The sequence below is a fragment of the Anabrus simplex genome, chromosome X (genome assembly GCF_040414725.1).
Source record: "Anabrus simplex isolate iqAnaSimp1 chromosome X, ASM4041472v1, whole genome shotgun sequence".
In the NCBI taxonomy this organism is placed as follows: Eukaryota; Metazoa; Arthropoda; class Insecta; order Orthoptera; family Tettigoniidae; genus Anabrus; species Anabrus simplex.
Genome location: NC_090279.1, coordinates 140,109,201 through 140,129,046, shown reverse-complemented (window position 1 = coordinate 140,129,046; position 19,846 = coordinate 140,109,201). Strand labels below are relative to the sequence as shown.

Genomic DNA, 19,846 nt, shown 5'->3' with positions numbered 1-19,846 from the left:
AGGCAGTACCATATGGCTGACGAAACAGGCAGGAGGGAGTTTTTGAAAAGTAACTATAATCGGTGGAAAACGGTAATTAAAAATGTGACCAGACTCTGGGATGGGTTTAAAGCAATTGTTGAGGAATGTAAAAATAGGTTTGTACCCGTAATGGTGATAAGGAATGGAAAAGATCCACTGTATTATAACAGAGAAGTAAAGACAATAAGGAGATGCAAGTTAGAAAGAAATAGTTAGAAATGGCTGTGGAATTAAGGAGAAATTCAAGGAACTTACTACGAAATTGAATCTAGCAAGGAAGTCAGCTAAGGATAACATGATGGCAAGCATGATTGGCAGTCAGACAAATTTTAATGAAAAATGGAAGAGTAAGAATAGGTACTTTAAGGCAGAAACTGGTTCCAAGAAGGACATTCCAGGAATCATTAATAAAAAAGGGGTGTGTATTTGAGGGTCTTCAAAAAGCAGAAGTATTCAGTCAGAAGTATGTAAAGATTGTTGTTTAAAAGGATAATGTCCAGATAGAACAGGTGACTAATACTAAAGAAGTATTAAAATTTACCTATGATGGAAATGACATTTACAGTTAGATACAAAAGTTGAAAACTAGAAAAGCGGCTGGAATTGATAAGATTTCTGGGGATATACTGAAGGCAATGGGTTGGGATATAGTACCATATCTGAAGTACTTATTTGATTATTGTCTGCATGAAGGAGCTCTACCAAATGAATGGAGAGTTGCTATAGTAGCTCCTGTGTATAAAGGAAAGGGAGATAGACATAAAGCTGAAAATTACAGGCCAGTCAGTTTTACATGCATTGCATGTAAGCTTTGGGAAAGTATTCTTTCTGATTATATTAGACATGTTTGCAAAATTGATAACTGGTTTGACAGAAGGCAGTTTGGGTTTAGGAAAGGTTATTCCACTGAAGCTCAACTTGTAGGATTCCAGCAAGATACAGCAGATATCTTGGATTCAGGAGGTCAAATGAACCGTATTCCGATTGACCTATCAAAGGCATTTGATAGGGTAGATCATGGGGCACTACTGGCAAAAATGAGTGCAATTGGACTAGAAAAAAGATTGACTGAAAGGGTGGCTATATTTCTAGAAAATAGAACTCAGAGAATTAGAGTAGGTGAAGCTCTACCTGACCCTGTAATAATTAAGAAGGGAATTCCTCAATGCAGTATCATTGGACCTTTATGTTTTCTGATATATATATCAACAATATGTGTAAAGGAGTGGAATCAGAGATAAGGCTGTTTGCAGATGATGTTATTCTATACAGAATAATAAATAAGTTATAAGACTGTGAGCAACTGCAAAATGACCTTGATAATGTTGTGAGATAGACAGTAGGCAATGGTATGATGATAAACAGGGTTAAAAGCCAGGTTGCGAGTTTCACAAACAGGGAAGGTCCTCTCTGATTTAATTACTGCATTGATGGTGTGAATGTTCCTTTTGGGGATCATTGTAAGTAGCCAGGTTTTAATATAAGGAAAGATCTTCATTGGGGTGATCACATAAATATGATTGTTTATAAAGGGTACAGACCTCTGCACATGGTTATGAGGATATTTAGGGGTTGTAGTAAGGATGTAAAGGAGAGGGCATATACGTCTCTTGTAAGACCCTAACTAGAGTATGGTTCCAGTGTATGGGACCCTCAACAGGATTACTTGATTCAAAAACTGGAAGAAATCCAAAGAAAAGCAGGAAGAAATCCAAAGAAAAGCAGCTCGATTTTTTCTGGGTGATTTCTGACAAAAGAGTAGCATTACAAAAATTTTGTAAAGTTCGGGCTGAGAAGACTTGGGAGAAAGGAGACGAGCTGGTCGACTAAGTGATACATAATACCAACATAAATTGTCCGTTATTGGACATTATAAATTTTCCTGCTAACTCATTCCTGATTGCCAGCGTTTCGGCCCCATGTGCTATGTTGGGCTCATCAGTTGGTACATAGCACACCCACCAAGACGCATGGCTTGTGCATACCATGGAGGCCACTGCGTAGGCTACTTGGAGCCACCAGCAGTGCCAATGCACTATGAGAGACTTTTTCTCATTACCAAAAAAATTGTTGCCTGCTTCGCCATCAGATGATATAGATGTTGATTCCCATAGGGAACCTGAAATATTTGTCTGAATGAGTAAATGAGACCAACAGAGCACATGGGGCAAAATGCAGACAACCAGGATTGAGTTAGTTGTAATGTCCAATAAAGGAACATTAATGTTGGCATTATAAATTTACTCATTTGGACAAACATTTCAGGTTCCCTATGAATCAACATCTATATCATAAGTGGTAAGTTCTGAGCTGTCAGTAGAGGGATGGTGTGGATTGACATCAGTAGACGAATATGTCTGAGTGATGTCTTTAAATTAGGAATGATCACAATATGAAGACAAAGCTGGAATTCAAGAGGATGAATTCGTGCAAATATTTGTTTATACGAAGGGGAGTTGGGGAAAGGAATAACTAACCAAGGGAAATGTTCAATAAATTTCCAATTCCTTTGTGATCATTTAAGGAAAGGTTAGGAAAACAACAGATATGGTATCTGCCACCTGGCCGACTGCCCTAAATCCAGATCAGTAGTGAGTGATTGAAACCCCGGAAAAACCAACTCTTCAGCGCAACTGCAAGCATGGGACTGAAATGGCATATCATCCCTCCTACAGTACCACAGTTTGGTGGAATCCGTGAAGCAGCTGTTAAGAGTCTTATATATCGCCTCAGAAGAGTGATGGATTCTTATTGCTTCATCAATAAAGAATAGACCACTCTTACGAAACATACATCCCCTCGCTATAGTTAAATGAAGACCCTTTTGATACTTCTTACCTAACTACATCCCATTTCCTTATAGGAGAGCCAATTACTACTCCCCTGATCATGATTATACTTCCTCTCTCATCAGTAACTTGCCCAGATGGGTATATATACAACAGCTCACCAAGAACTCCTGGAAGAGCTGGTCAAAGGAATATCTCAATAAATGGGCAATGAAATACCCCATAGCAACATGCTCACACTGAAAGAAGCCCACGCGCATGCTTTGCAATGGATGATGGCAGTGATCAAATGTGTATCCTGGTAGTGACGGATTAATTCATGAAACGAATGTTCAGGTGAGTAATGGTGAACACACCATGCCTATTCATAAGTACTATCCCTTACAAAGCATGAAAGAGAAAGGCAAGATCACTCTTGAATAGCTTATTTATTCACTGCCCGTCTTACTAATAAACGGTGTATAACTTTTATACAAGGTTTATACACCGTTTACGCGAAATTCGTTACTAATAAACCGTGTATAAGCCTCCTGTGTATACATCTGTTATAGTTATTCACTGAATTGCTTATACAGTCCAGGACCCTAGTATAAGCGTTGTATAGCAGCGTGTAGCGGAAAAAAGAAACGAGCGAGCAGTTTATTTTCGTGGTATTTATTGTCGACAGTAATATAATCGTTGTAAAATATTCGACTTATCCATTTAACATTGAACACACGTTGAAAGAATGACGATAACACTGATGATCTTCACGGTATTTTAAACATAGAAGACATACGGTACCGTACACCATTCAGAGGTTATGGAAGCTAGACATCTTCGTAAAGTAAAACACTTTAAAGAGACGGAATGACAATGAATAACTATAAAAGAAATGATGGTTGGGCGTATTTTTGTGTAAAAATATGTTACAGCTTAATAGACCTTTGATATTGCGAGTTTATTATACACTATCTGCCCCTACAAAGATCTTTCTTAATTGAGTACCTACCGTATACAAGGGGACATATTCCTCGAGATAAAAAGTGGCATAACTTGAAAACCATACGTAATATGATTTCCATACTTTGTAGTTGAATACGTAGAAATGTGATGTATAAATGCCTAATAGAAACTTTTTTGATCTAACCTTTCGTTTAGCTATAAAACAGGTTTTCCTTTCTCCTGAAAAGTAAGGATTTTGGAATGTGTACCCTTTTCAACTCGCCGGTTCAATTACAATTGCTTACGTTTTCCGAACTACCCCAGTTAGGAGCTTTTGATATTTTCTTAAGCTTTTCCATTTCTTTTTTAGCGTCCATTACACAAGCAAGCTGAAGAAATGTTGATATCAATATAAGTCAATTTCCAGCTGTCTCACGGAATGACAATGAATACGGTAACTATAAAATAAATTATGGTTGGGCGTATGTTTGTGTAGTAAGGTGTTACTGCTTAATAGACTTTAAATTGCGAGTTTATTATACATTATCTGCCTCTACAAAGATCTTAGATCTTTCTCAAAGTTGAGTATAAAAAGGGACATATTCCTTGACATAAAAAATGGTATAACTTGAAAACCGTACGTAATATGATTTCCATACTTTGTAGTTGAATACGTAGAAATGTGATGTATAAATGCCTAATAGAAACTTTTTTGATCTAACCTTTCGTTTAGTTACAAAACAGGTTTTCCTTTCTCCTGAAAAGTAAGGATTTTGGAATGTGTACCCTTTTCAACTCGCCGATTCAATTGCAATTGCTTACGTTTTCCGAACTACCCCAGTTAGGAGCTTTTGATATTTTCTTAAGCTTTTCCATTTCTTTTTTTAGCGTCCAATACACAAGCAAGCTGAAGAAATGTTGATATCAATATAAGTCAATTTCCAGCTGTCTCACGGAATGACAATGAATAACTATAAAAGAAATTATGGTTGGGCGTATGTTTGTGTAATAAGGTGTTACTGCTTAATAGACTTTAAATTGCGAGTTTATTATACATTATCTGCCTCTAGAAAGATCTTAGATCTTTCTCAAATTTGAGTATAAAAAGGGACATATTCCTTGACATAAAAAAGGGTAAAACTTGAAAACCGTACGTAATATGATTTCCATACTTTGTAGTTGAATAAGTAGAAATGTGATGTATAAATGCCTAATAGAAACTTTTTTGATCTAACCGTTTGTTTAGCTACAAAACAGGTTTTCCTTTCACCTGAAAAGTAAGGATTTTGGAATGTGTACCCTTTTCAACCCGCCGATTGAATTACAATTGCTTACGTTTTCCGCACTATCCCAGTTAAGAGCTATTGATCTCTTCTTAAGCCATTCCATTTCTTTTTTTGGCGATCATTACACAAGCAAGCTGAAGAAATGTTGATATCAATATAAGCGAATTTCCAGCTGTCTCACTTAGTGTTGCCACTGCCTTTTCGATATGCCGTGCTACTGTGCGACTTTCCGGAAAGTTTTGCTCGTAGATAACCAGCAGAAGCGATCATAAAGGCGGTGAACGTGCGAAATACGTCAGTGAACTACAGGAAGAGATTCCTACTCCTTGGAACGAGTGTATACGTGCTGTGTAGTAATACAATGCGCATACCTCGTTTATTAGTAAGAAAAATGTAAAACGCTTATACAGGGTTTATTCACTGTATAACTAAACAAGAGTTAAACAACGGTATAAGGACTTTTTATTAGTAAGACCCTGCAAGTTTAAGTAATATTATAAGTCACAATGGACAAGTAACACCACAGACCACTTTTTTTTTACAACTAGCTTAACGTAGCACCAACACAGATCGGACTAATGGCGACGATGGGAAAGGAAGGGGCTAGGAGTGGGAAGGAAGCGGCCGTGGCGTTCAAGAAGGTACAGACCCAGCATTTGCCTGGTGTAAACATTGGAAACCATGGAAAACCATCCTCAGGGCTGCTGACAGTGGGGTTCGAACCCACTGCAAGCTCACACCTGCGCGACCCTAACTGCACTGCCAACTAGCCTGGTAAGCAGACAACATTCGGAAAATTAACAATGTTTTTCACTTGCCACATGATGGCTACAATGTGTGTAGCATGTAAGTGAATGCTCACAATAAGCAAGCATCACCTTCAACTTTTATCTACAAATAATTGTATTATCTAGAAATTAGTAATTAATATAATCAATAAGATTACGAAGGTGTTTCAATTGGAAGCAACTAATAAAATATCCAGTAACAAAAGAATGTATCTTATAGAAAATCTGTGTTTAAAATATTTAAGTAGTGAAAAGTATCAGTAGGAATCATACCAGCTCCCAAATGATATACAGTAGAGGTCTTTGGAGCAATCCTAACTGCTACACAATACATAACGCAAGATCGTGGAACAACTTGAAGGAAAAGTGAAAATTAGGTAAGTAAACAGTCAATCTCATGAAAAAAGTATATTTTCCGTAGGCCTATCAATTGTATGCATTGAAATGAAGAGTCAAACACTGATATCTGTTGAGCCATTTTCTAACTACCGTATTAACGCGAATAATTCCTGCATATTTTTTTTTTAATGTTAGGCACAAAATTTGGGTGTATGTTTTACTTGCGTCAAGATTTTCAACACACTACAGGGTCACGTAGTTTTCGTACAGTGTTTTAGACGTGGAGTGTGATGAATTTTTAAGTAATTTAGGAAAGGATTCTAGTAATGAAAGAGACAAAGAATCTTCCGATCTACAGAAAATCAACCCCATTGCAAGTTCAGATTAATTAAATACTTGTCACGTAAGAAGGACTACATGCTAATTTTCATGACATATATATTTTATAGCAGTGATTATGCATTTTTATCAACTCTAATATGTTTAGGCAAAGTAGCTACATCCGTCATGTTCATATTTGCACAAAGACCAGGTGTCATCATCGCCATAAGACCTATCTGTGTCGGTGCGACGTAAAGCAAGTAGCAACAAAAAAAAAAAGACCAGGTGGAACTCGAGGAGTCATATAAAATTTTGTTTGTGCCTATGTTACTCCTTCAATGCAAGTAATTTTAGTTCATTTCATTTTTTCAAAATGATCCTTCCTAAAATGAAGGTGCGGGGATTATTCGCGTAATACGGTATTTTCGTTACCTGACGACGGGTTATCAAATTATGCACATTACCTCAAGTGAGCTTTCCTCTTTTGGCCCTGGCTCTCTTAACTCTGATTTGGCTTCTTTCTTCAGAGCTATCACTCCTGATACATGTTCAATATTTTCCTGTGGAAAGTTAGATATATTAGGTATGCACATAACAGACATCTACAAATAAAGTCACCAACAAATGAGCTTGATAAAGCATTACCTGACAGTTACTTTCAAAATTTCACTAATGTTTAAGGAAGATTTCTACCAGCAGAGGATTGTTAAAACCAAAGGTTGTACTGAGCATGATGCTGATATCCCTGATCACTCCTTATGTTAGAAAAAAGGATCAGACTGAGAACCAAATATAAAATGAGAAACATTTCCTAGCCATAACAGAAGATATCCTACTGGCCATGGAATTGAGGCCGTCTCGCACAGAATTTGGGAGTAAGCTGCCACAGACATAAAAAGTAAATCGCATGAACTGTTGTCATATGTCCAATCATATCAATCAAATCATAGAGGTTGTTTGAACCACTTCCAGGTGTTAAAACTGTTCTAAATCATTTTTCTTCTCAGCATAGAGTCTGTTTACAGAAAGATTTTTAAAAAATTTGAAATATTTGAATCACATTCTCTACTCCGGTTTTGTTGAGCTCACAGGGACTACATAAAGCATTGAGACAGTTCTGTTTCAAACAGCATATTTCAATGCTTCCAATTGTAAAAAGAAAAAACAAACATGAAAGAAGTAAGCTTATCACAGTCATATACCAGGGAAAGATGTAGCCCAAACTCAATGCAACTACACATAAAATGTTGTACTAATAAGGGGATGTTATGTTGTGTTCCGTGAAGAAATGTGGGGATGAGAACACCATCAGTAGAGAGTCAACAATGTTGGAGTGTACATCTGCAGTTTCAGGAGCTCTTTCATGATCTACAATAACACCTTGAAATTTCTCACTTGGATTCATAGAACCTCGTTGGTAATAAAGATGTGGGCGAGGGATGTTCTAATATAAGTTCAATTACTAATAAAAGTGAATTATAGTAAGTTATACAGTTCTGGAATATACTGACTTAACCCATTCAATATAGAAAAAGAACAGTGGCTGAACTAAGGAAAGGAAGAAAAATGATGCACAAAATGACAAAATGAAATAATGACAAAGGGAAAGAAAAGTTAATTTTTTATGTTCCTTACATCCTGAGAGTGTTGGAGCCCTCTAAGAAGAGGCATATTAAAGAAAATTTTCTCAAAAAATCATGTATTCTAGATTTATGCAAGGTTCTATAAGTAACATAGACATAGACCTGTATGTGAGAAATAAAATAAGCTAATCACTATCCTGCCTTTCTAAATGAATTCAAAGTCTGAGCAAAATACTTATTATAAGAGAAATTACATTCAGATTTTAAGCTATTTTATCTCTAATATGCCATACGCAAATCTGCTCTTTCCTTAATACACATATCTTCCAGCAGATTGTGGATGTGAGAGTAACCTAGAGTAATCACACCTGTGTTGACATCCTGTTTGATGATGCTTCTTGTTTTAAGGGGCCTAACATCGAAGGTCATCAGCCCAACACTCTGTTTAGTAGACTGGTTTGATGATGATGATGATGATGCTTGTTGTTTAAAGGGCATAACATCTAGGTCATCGGCCATTAATGGTACGAAATGAGACGAAATGAAATTATAATTTAAAAGTACAATAATCACCCAATGACCAGAATTCAAAACGTGATGAAGAACGAATGGATGAATATGAATTTAAAACAATTAGTGAATCAGACCTGCAATGCCTCACCTTCCCAGAAACTATATTACCGACCAAGGGACTCCTACCAAAGCACGATCCTGAATCAATGATGCTTGTTGTATAAAGGGTTTCTATATCCAGGTCAACGGTTCCTCATAATGGCATTTAATTCTAGTAAAGTAGAACCATGGCATTTCTCAAGTTGCGGTACTAATCAAAGGTAGTGTAAATTCACGGTGTTCCAACAACTTATGGTACTACTTACAAGTAATGTACATCGTACAGGTAAAATAGACCTACGGTGTTTCTCACATAATGGCGACACTCATAGGCACAGCAAACCCATGGTGCACCTCACATAGGTGTACTAATCACAGGGACTAGTACTATCCCGTGGTGTTCCTCAAATAATGGGTACAAATCACAGGCAATGTTGACCAAAAGTGACGCTCATAAAGCGGTACTAAGCATAGGCGATGCCCATACCCGTGGTGTTTCTTACAAATTGGTACAAATCACAGGCAACATACGCCCGTTATGTTCCGCATATAGTGGTACTAATCACAGGCACTGGAAACCCACAGTGAGCCGCGCTCTGCTGCTACTAATCACAAACCTATTGTGTACCTAACATAGTGGTACTAATTGCAAGTAAAGGCAACCCATGGCTTTCCCAGGTGATGGTACTAATCACAAGTAGTTTCATGGTTCTAATTCAATCATCCCTTGGTTGCCCCTTTTAGTCACCTCTTACAACAGGCAGGGGATACTGTGGATGTATTCTTCGTCTGCATCCCAACCCACAGGGGGTAGAGAGAGAAAAGAAAACCTCAACAAGCACACAATTATTCTGAGAGCAGCGTGCATTAGTTGCAGAATTTTAGCTTTAAGCAAGTCTTGGGCAATATATGGTCTATAAATTAGCAGTTCACACTGTTTGCAATAGATTATTACTGTCAAGTCACAGTTATTCATTGAATATCTCTCTTCCAACATTCAAGGTTTTCAAAGACTCTGAGGTGCCACAATGATGTGTAGGAATTCACTTTCTTGCCAGTATAACTACATACGTGTGCTGGGATAATTCAGCTTCTTCAAATACCTCTAGACCGAACATGAATCACACTCACTAACACGAAATTAGTATGTCATCAGTTTACCCTCTGAGCTATCAGATGAAGAGCCACAGAACTGAAAGTCACACACTCAGAAGATTGCAATGGACTGTGACTAGAGTAGCAACAGATAGAGCAAGGAAAGATGATGAAAAATCATGCTTCTTCTAAATAATTTTCACTGCATCTCCACCTTCATCAGGGTGTTTGCTTTAGACAAGCTACACTCACAGTAAACTGCCAAGGCAGAATTTTAATATGTGCTCACCCAACATAAGTGACAATATAAAAAAGTTTAAATGATGCAAATCTTACCTGGAATTTCTTTTGGAGGAAAAATATGTTCACCCGAGAGCCATGGACCTACTGGCCATAACTTAATTCAATCTAGCACCCACCATTTTCCAACACTTCAGCAACTACTAGCACTGCAATTGGCTGACATATGATAGGAAATGATGTCAATCCCACAAAGATTCCATTACCAAACCGAGCAGAATAAAGACATTACCACACACCCTCCATAAATCAATTTTAATAACCAACAGACAATAGACAGTCAGTCAAAGGGTACTTAACACATGAAATGCCCTGAAGCCTCAATCTTGAGACACTGCCTATCACAACTTCATCACTAGTTGGACCTAACCATGCTTCCTTCACTATCAAGCCCGCAATATTAATTCAGCTTTTTGCCACTATCAAACATAGAATGCACTGCCATCTCCCTAGTAAATGCTAGAGGCCAATTGTCCACTCGGCAGCAATTATCTGGGAGCTTATGCCACCAGAACCCCTTTCCTTGTCCCACGAACAATGCTTTTGTCACTAGCTGGACTCATGGATGTACATCAATACTGTTGTTTCTAGTTTGTAAGTGTTGGCAGCTTTGTGTAGCACACTGTGGCATACTCTCAGACAAAGAAACAAAACAGATACATACCATACTTAGATGCCCAAGCAGCAAAAGATGACTGCTGATGTTAATATTGGGGAAGCACATAGTAAATTATGCCCCTGCCAACCTTATTCAGCCAGTAAGGGTTAAATTCTGACCTCCATGAAGTTATGTGGAATAAGACTTACAAGTGATGCATTTGTTGTTCCTTCAAGCCAGGCTGGTTCCTCCTTGATCTTTATTTGCAAGTCCATTTCACACTGCAACTGAAGCAGTTAGAAGGTACTGGGGTTTATGATTTCTTCCAATGATGTTACACTGAAACACAGACCAGAAAAATGTATTACCTTATTGTTACTTAGGTTATTTTTCAACAGACTAAGCAATAAGCTTGTAATTTTACATGACTCTCAATATCATGATCATACAAAAAAGCCAAAAAAATTTCACATGCCTGTGGATTTTGTGAACATACCTATAGGACCACAAGTTTTCTATGACTGATACTATGATCAGAGCTAAGAACCTCCAGTTTTACATGACTTCAAATACAGTTATCACTTCCATATGAAATATAAGTTAACATGTCTGTCAATATCGAGTTCATTGTCAAAGGATCCCTAGTTTTACATGACACCATATATCGTATTCATAGCTATATAACATACAGTTTTACATGGAAGTGAAACCACAGCAGACGGGTTTTCTTGTTAAAAATCAAACTACATTGACTTTGATCAAAATGCACAAAACTTCTTGAAAATTCAGTGACTATTCCATTTGCATATCATTCTGATGACCCAGGTCCATATCATGGAATCTTCGTAACATTGTTATCTTCTGCACTTTGATTCAAAACTAACTGAACAAGATCAGAGTGCCTTGAGATCTGTTCTATCAAAATTTTCCTTCTTAGGATCAAATTCTCTCAAACTCTTCTCCTCTCATCAAGCTGATTCACTATCTCCTTATTTCTAACATGTTCTATCTATCTGATCTTCAACAACTTCCAATAACACGGCATTTGAAAGGCTTCAACTCTGTTTTTCTCAGCACCAGTTATTATCCATGTTTCACTTCCATGCAGTGCCGTACTCCACACTCAGTGTAACATCAATTTTAAGTTCTTCAATGCATTGAATCTAAAGAACACGATGGAGAAAAGATAGGAGTTTAGGTAGGATTTAGTGATGACATTTTTAGATATTGAGAAGGCATATGACAGTGTACCAGGGCAAGCGGTCTTCGATAGATTTATAAAGAAGAAGGGAGGGACAGGAGAAGAACCAATTATAAAACCCATACACGAAAAGTGAGTAAGTAGTAAGAAGACTATGACGGGACAAACAAACTGGTTCTAAGTAGAAACAGGACTTCAACAAGGATGTGTATCATCCCCTCTACTCTACATTACAACCATGGATGAAATCCACAAGAGTATACAACAAAAAATGGAAAGCAAAGAAACAAAGGCCTTACTCTTTGCAGATGACATAGTAGTATGGAGAGAAGATGAAATGGAAGTACAAGAACAAGATATTGTATAGAATTAGGAGCCAGAGGTATATGGAATGCACATAAGTGTGGAGAGGTATATGATAGCAGTCGTGATGAGAGGTAATAGAGAAGGAAGTGGGAATATTGAAGTAAATGGAAGACCATTAGAAGTTGTGGAAAGCTTCAAGTATTTGGGGAGAGTAATTGCAGAAGATGGGAAAATAAATTAAGAAATTGGAAAGAGAATTGAACAAGCCAATGAGTTCTATCAATGTGTGAGATCTATAGTCTGGAACTGGGACGTCCCTAAGGAATGAAAGAAAATGTTGCACCCTATGTATTACACACCAATTTTGACATATGCATCAGGCACATGGACAACAGCAAACTATGATGAAAGCAGAATACAAGAGGCTAAGATGAAATTCCTTAGAGGAATAATAGGAAGGATATGAAGGGATAAAGTCAGAAACATAGAAATCAGGGAAAGAATTGGATTCCCTAAACTTGTTACCTTTTATGTTTTTAGCATAGATCAGTTCTAAAACACGATTTCTCAAAAAAAAGGAGAGGAGAGTCTCCCTCAATCATATGACAGAGCACAATGTTTACGTGTCAGGACAAACAGAGTGGAAGCGTGCACGAGGCAATGCGCAGTTAGTCGCGCAGAACACAAATCAAGGCCCTTCCAGAGAGGTATTCCATAGTAGGAGCATAGGAATAAAAAGGGGACACCAAACAAATAAAAAGCCCAAGGGATCAGGTTTTAAGAATCATGACATATATTGTAGCAACATCAAAAGAATGCTTATAAACACGATACATGGCAATGAAACTCATAATCTTTGGTATTGGTCAGGTACTGGAATAGTAGACATGTTAGAAGATTAAGTTAAGAAAATAAGGCGTATGTACAAGTACTTTGTGAGAATGTGGACAGATGATTAGATTCAAATAGTTACAATGGTACCAATATCGTAACAAGGACGTACCCCGAATATACATCAAAAAAATATTACTAGTGGAATGATACATTCAGTAAACATTGGGATAGCAATGCATAGAAACCACCACATGGATATTTCACAATATTTAATCCCTCGAATACGAATTTCACTTAACTAGAAGAATAACTTGACATTAATTTTAAAACCATTGAATAGAAAGAACACCTATGAAAATTTGCAGACTATTACTAATCTTTCTAGTGCATTTTTAATTTCTCATAGAAGAAGAAGAAGAAGAATAGGAAGTAACAAGGGCATACACCGGTAGAAGGAGAGGTAGTGAAAATGGATAAAGAAAAAACAAAACACAGGTGAGGGCATTAAGGTAACAGGCAGCGATCAGCCTGCAAAAACCCGTTGAAGGTTAAGTTCATTTCAACACATGATGTAAGGTTCCAGCTCGCTTATTGGTCCGCCAAGGAAAACTCCCCAATCACAGTTGTCAAAGTTCACAGAAATGAAGGAAGTGCTCCATAGTGAAAGTAAAGTCCAAAAAAGGGCCGAAATTTTACAAGCTTGATATTTGTAACAAAGTGTGTGAGGAGCTAGAAAGAATATCAACATGAATATGTAAAATAAAACATGAGTCTGCTCACCCAGCGAGACATAGAAGGTTTCCACACAGGTTAAATAAGTCAGCACGGACCAGCCGCGGACGATATAAAACTCCCACTGCTTACAATAGCATAATGCTCACACCTGATCGCCGATCAAGGCGAAACGGCAAGTTTATATAGGCCGGAGAGCCAGGCGTGGAATGTGCGGGAACAATGATGACGTCAGGGGATGTCGGGGAGAGGATAGCAAGCACACACACAGTCGTGAGGCAGACAAGGCAACAGATGGATGGTAAGCGTAGCAGTCCAATGTCACTGGGAGGAAGCAATGAATATGCACAAGGTAAGAAAACATATATATCGGGAGCACGTTACAAACTGCAAGACATGATAGAGACCAATAAGCTGAAATGGTATGGACATATGATGAGAATGGGACAGGGTAGAGTTCCAGAGAGTGATTACAGAGAAAATAAAAGGAGAAAGACATCGAGGAATGCCCAGAAAGAGGTGGATGAATGCGGGGAAAGAGAGTACAGAGAAGAGAGGAGTAAAAGTAGAAAAAAAATATTGGAAAAAATAAGGGAGTTGTGGAGACAGAAAAATGAGATGAGGAGGTCCTTAATTCACAACTCTATCCAAAAGACTGGAAATGGAAAAAGAAGAAGAAGAATCTGTTGAAATGAAGCCAAAAATGTATTCAACACTTCTACCAGCTCATTTCATCGAACCTTTACTTAAGTGCACTTTCTTTATTTGTCTGTGCACGTCATGTCTTATGACACAACCGAGGGTTGCTTAACACAGCACCCCTTGAAGGGAGTTCTGTGTCAAACAACTGGTTTAAATGTTTTGCAGTTTGTTCCCTACATGGTATGAAACTAGTCTGTGTTGAATACGTCGAGTGGTGCCTAACTGAATTCATTGCAGCCAATAACAGTGCTTGTTATTCACTTTGTGATATTTTACTGTAAAAGTAAACATAATGTACACACGTAACACGAGCTCGTTCCTGTGGCCAATTGCGTTGATTCTTACTCATTGCCAGGAAACACATTTCTATGGAAACACATATCTATTCAGGAAACTATGATCAATTGTATTTTGTATACTGCAACGTAGGGGACACTAGGCCTACTTGTTCAGGCCTTCACTGGTTATTCTATTAATATATTCTTGATTTCACTTTCAAGTACTATCTGCGCACTTTTTAGCGATAGATTTACACGCTAGTGCTGAATCGATCGACTTCGGTTATCTTCGAGATTCGTATTGGCAACTTTTGAAACACAAACTAAGAATCGCTTGTCATCGCTGTGCGACATCTGGCGTACACTTAAAGTACTCGTACTGTTTTGTTTACATAGCAAAGCCAAACTATAGAATTCATGCTAGGAACAAGATTCGCATCGGGAAATATTATATAGTATTATATATTGTGTGTGTGACACAGTTGTTGGCGTTAAGATAATAAAGGTTTAGAAAATTCATATCGATCGATCATATTATCGATTCAATTCAAATTTCATTTCCATTCAGTTGGCAGTATTTACCGGAACCGGCAGTGCTTCCTTCTTACTACTCACCGAATACACAAATCTATCACTAAAAAGTGCGCGTACAGTAACTACCTTTTACAGTTTCCAGAGCCACAATATGTTCTTGAAGATTTTTCTTCCATTCCTGCTACTGGTTTAATATTGCCCTAACAAGTCAAAGCGAAAGTGCTAGGATTAAGAAGGTAGCTGCGTTAAATAAGGTTAACTAACGAGTAAATGGGGAAACCACGGAAACGATTTTCAGGGCTGCCTATCCTGGGATTTGAACCCATGCAAACTCACTGCCACACGCCCATGAAGAAGATCTTTTACACACCAATAAATCAGGAAATATCTTACGAAAGAGAGGCAGCCTACTGTTAACTAAAACATGAGGAGTAAATACCGGATATAGCTGTTGTGGGATAAGGATGTGATACAAAAGAATCTTCATAACAACACTGATATACTAAGAAATCTACATATGCAGATATTTTCACAGATATCCTGCACAGAACAACTCTCAAGATTTCGAACACTACCAGTACTAAAATCTTTCGCAGCCTACAGTGTAAAGAACAACCAAACATTCATAGCGCCACTTTTAAATCGCACAAAGAGGCAAATAACACAGCAACACAATAATTAAAATGATACCGATACACTATCTAATAATAATAATGTTATTTGCTTTACGTCCCACTAACTACTTTTTATGGTCTTCGGAGACGCCGAGGTGCCGGAATTTAGTCCCGCAGGAGTTCTTTTACGTGCCAGTAAATCTACCGACACGGGGCTGTCGTATTTGAGTACCTTCAAATACCACCGGACTGAGCCAGGATCGAACCTGCCAAGTTGGGGTTAGAAGGCCAGCGCCTTAACTGTCTGAGCCACTCAGCCCGGCGATACACTATCGTGTCACTTTTTTCTGAAACTAATATCCGCAATTCTTCACCTCATTCCTCATTCCAATAAATTTAGATATCCGATATATTGCTACAACACACGATTTGCAGGTACTTGTAACGCAAAGGCCAGGAGGTTTCAAAAAGAAAGCTAGTTATATGCTTATACATTTTTAATGCTTAAATAAAAATAAAATGAAGAAAATTTTAAAAATTTGTATAATGCTGAAACTGAGAAACATTAGCATTAACTTTTAACGGTTCTCAATTGAGATCTATAAGTTTGGCAAAAGTAAATTACTGAAACTTGAACATTACCGACAATAAGTGTAAAGTGATAGAAATCACAATTCCTCAATGAAGAAAATCTGAAACACAATTAACGGCATAAGCTGTACAACTGGTTAACATGCGCCTGATACAACAACATACCTCACACTTCGAGACAAAACCTGATAATAATAATATTTTATTAACGGTAATACCATTTTAATGTATTCTACAGTTTGTTAGGTCATCAGCGCAGAGGCTGGTTAGATCCTCAAATAGCACTACCAAAGGCTATGCAGTTATAGGGAAACCGCAAAAACCAATGGCAGAGCCTAAATGAGGCGAACTAGACAGGATGAGGAGTGAGGTAGTTTGCCATTGCTAATCACTTAAAACAAACTCTTGAAGAACGGATTTGATTTGTATCAGTCAGTAAAAGAGGCTGAATTTAGGAAAGGATGTATTACCAGTGACAACTCCAGAATATATGACATTTATTGAAAAGTTGCTTGCTTGCTTGCTGATGCTTATGGGCTGTGTCTACGACATTTCACCCAGTCAATACTCGCTTACTCATATAAACACACTGGTATAAATGAAAAACTGCAGTGCAATAATGGATGCTTGAGCTTGCAAGTAGAAAAACACAAAACACTGATCTTCACTATATCACATAACAACCCTATGTTGCTAGAGCATACTGTTTGCATACGGGAAACTTCCAGTCTTGCAAACACACTGTGTCTAAAGCTTCACCCACACGAAGAATCCAAAATAGCACTCGCAAGTAATACACTAATGTTATAAGGAATCACTCAAATGGAACCTTCAAAAGCATGAGCAATGCTCACCCGATATTACAGACAGAATTATAACACGATATTGGCTTCATCTAGAAACAAATTTAGCACTCGAATAATCTCGACTGTAGGATTACAGAGCAAACAAGAAACACTGGTTGGAAAAACCTGCTTGAGTCGCTTAAGATTAGTCAAAAGTTTTTTACGGGGGTTAGCATATAAAGAACATTCAAATAAAATGTGGTTGGAGTCGCCATTACGGATATTTGTACCACACAAACAGTTTGTATCCTGCGTTAAATGGAAACGTGATCTATATTGTGGTGTAAGGGCATGATTAAACCGTAACCGAATGATGTTAATAATATGTCGTCTAGTATAAGATCCTCGCTTAAACCAAGGTTTAACTAAAAGTGTTGGTTGTAAATGATAATAGAAGTTACCTTTGACTTGTGCAGTCTGTCGAAAAAAATGCTGCCAGTCTTGTCGGATAACAACTACATAATCAGAAGCTGGAACAATATTGTTAGTATTCGGAACAGGAAGACGAGAAGCTTGTTTTGCAAGACAATCTACTTTTTCATTGCCCTCAATACCTACATGACCTGGTACCCATACTAAAGTTATGTAAATACCGACGTTGTCAAGCATATAAAGGAGACTCTTGACATTGTATACATACCAATTAAAGGATAACTCATACGAAACCAAAGATTGCAATGCACTCAGCGAATCCGTATAGATTGTAACTCTCGTATATCCCTGTCGCTGAACAAGAAGTAAAGCTTGCTGTATAGCGAGTAACTCCGCTGTAAAAATCGAACAGTCACTAGGCAAACCATATTGCTCTTTAACATTTAGAGAAGGTATATAATAAGCGGAACCAACTCCATTAATCAGTGGCGGCCGGTCAGTACGTGCTACCGGGCTCCAGCACGTAGCTTGGAACTGTAAGGAATATTATTTATGTACAGTACAATTATCCTGGTGCCTTTTCGTTGTTTTGAGTACGATATGAATTTGTGTTTTGTGAAAATCAAGACGACATCTGTCGAACACCTAGCGCCGTTCCCCCGGGGAACCTGGCTCGTGCTCATGTGAAGTGAGCCCTTGCCTGTAGCCTGAAGGAAGCAATACGCAGGCGCAGCCAAGCTTGCAACACTCCCCCTAGCCGGCGGAGTATACCGTAAACCTGGATCAACTTTCACTGATCCCGTTTATAGTTACTTCCTCTCCCGCAAGGGGGTAGAATTACTCGATGTCTCCTGCTACCCTTATGTTCACGGCCGACTTGATGCGTCGCTCTAGCTAGCTCCTTGGAGCGCAGCGGGGGATCCAGTCGGCCGTGCTTATGTTAAACGTGGTAAGCGAACCTGCCACTAGAGAGTAGCATCGTCTGGGCTCGAAAGTAAAGCGTAAGTGGAGGCAATCTATCTCACACATGCTTATTAAAATATCCATCTACCTTTTGTGTCAAAAATAAGGAATTCGTAGGTGAGTCAAAGAATCTTTGACTGACCCTAAATGTTATCCCGCATTACAATGTCATTTACTCTGGTGAAATGAAATAGCATATGGCTTTTAGTGCCGGAAGTATCCGAGGACATGTTCGACTCGCCAGATGCAGATCTTTTGATTTGACGCCCGTAGGCGACCTGCGAGTCGTGATGAGGATGAAATGATGATGAAGACAACACGTACACCCAATGATGGTTATAATTCCAGACCCTGCCGGGAATCGAACCCGGGATCCCTGTGACCAAAGGCCAGCGCGCTAACCATTTAGCCATGGAGCCGGACATTTACTCTGGTAATAGGGGAGGTCTCAATGAATCAGTTGGTGGCTCTTTCAGTTGCTTTGTGCGGTTTTTAATCTCGCGGTTATATTACTGGTGCGTGTTTTTTCTGTCATTGGGTTAGTGCTAAAGTTTATACGAAGATTTATCAAATTATTTATCCACTGCAGTGTATATAAAGTGAAATTAAATTAGTGTTCTTAGTGGGGATCCATATTCCCACGATTCTATTTGCACTGATGTAAGTTGCGCCCTTAGGTTAGTAAAAACAATACCGGGCGAGTTGGCCGTGCGCGTAGAGGCGCGCGGCTGTGAGCTTGCATCCGGGAGATAGTAGGTTCGAATCCCACTATCGGCAGCCCTGAAGATGGTTTTCCGTGGTTTCCCATTTTCACACCAGGCAAATGCTGGGGCTGTACCATAATTAAGGCCACGGCCGCTTCCTTCCAACTCCTAGGCCTTTCCTATCCCATCGTCGCCATAAGACCTATCTGTGTCGGTGCGACGTAAAGCCCCTGTTTTGTTGTTTTGAGTCATCAGTCCATAGACTGGTTTGATGCAGCTCTCCATGCCACCCTATCCTGTGCTAACCTTTTCATTTCTACGTAACTATTGCATCCTACATCTGCTCTAATCTGTTTGTCATATTCATACCTTGGTCTACCCCTACCGTTCTTGCCACCTACACTTCCTTCAAAAACCAACTGAACAAGTCCTGGGTGTCTTAAGATGTGTCCTATCATTCTATCTCTTCTTCTCGTCAAATTTAGCCAAATCGATCTCCTCTCACCAATTCGAT

General features: G+C 38.5%; 1 protein-coding gene across 1 annotated transcript in view; it reads right to left on the bottom strand.

Moving 5' to 3' along the window:
• LOC137503364 (zinc finger protein OZF-like) overlaps window positions 1-17,230 on the bottom strand; it is a 57,684-nt gene extending 40,454 nt beyond the window's left edge. The window contains exons 1-3 of the mRNA XM_068230923.1: window positions 16,919-17,230; window positions 10,866-10,995; window positions 6,933-7,028 (exon numbers count right to left, since the gene is read on the bottom strand). Coding sequence (XP_068087024.1) covers window positions 6,933-7,028; window positions 10,866-10,931 — 162 coding nt within the window. The 5' untranslated portion in view covers window positions 10,932-10,995; window positions 16,919-17,230. The remainder of the gene's footprint in view (window positions 1-6,932; window positions 7,029-10,865; window positions 10,996-16,918) is intronic.
• Window positions 17,231-19,846: the final 2,616 nt, after the last annotated feature.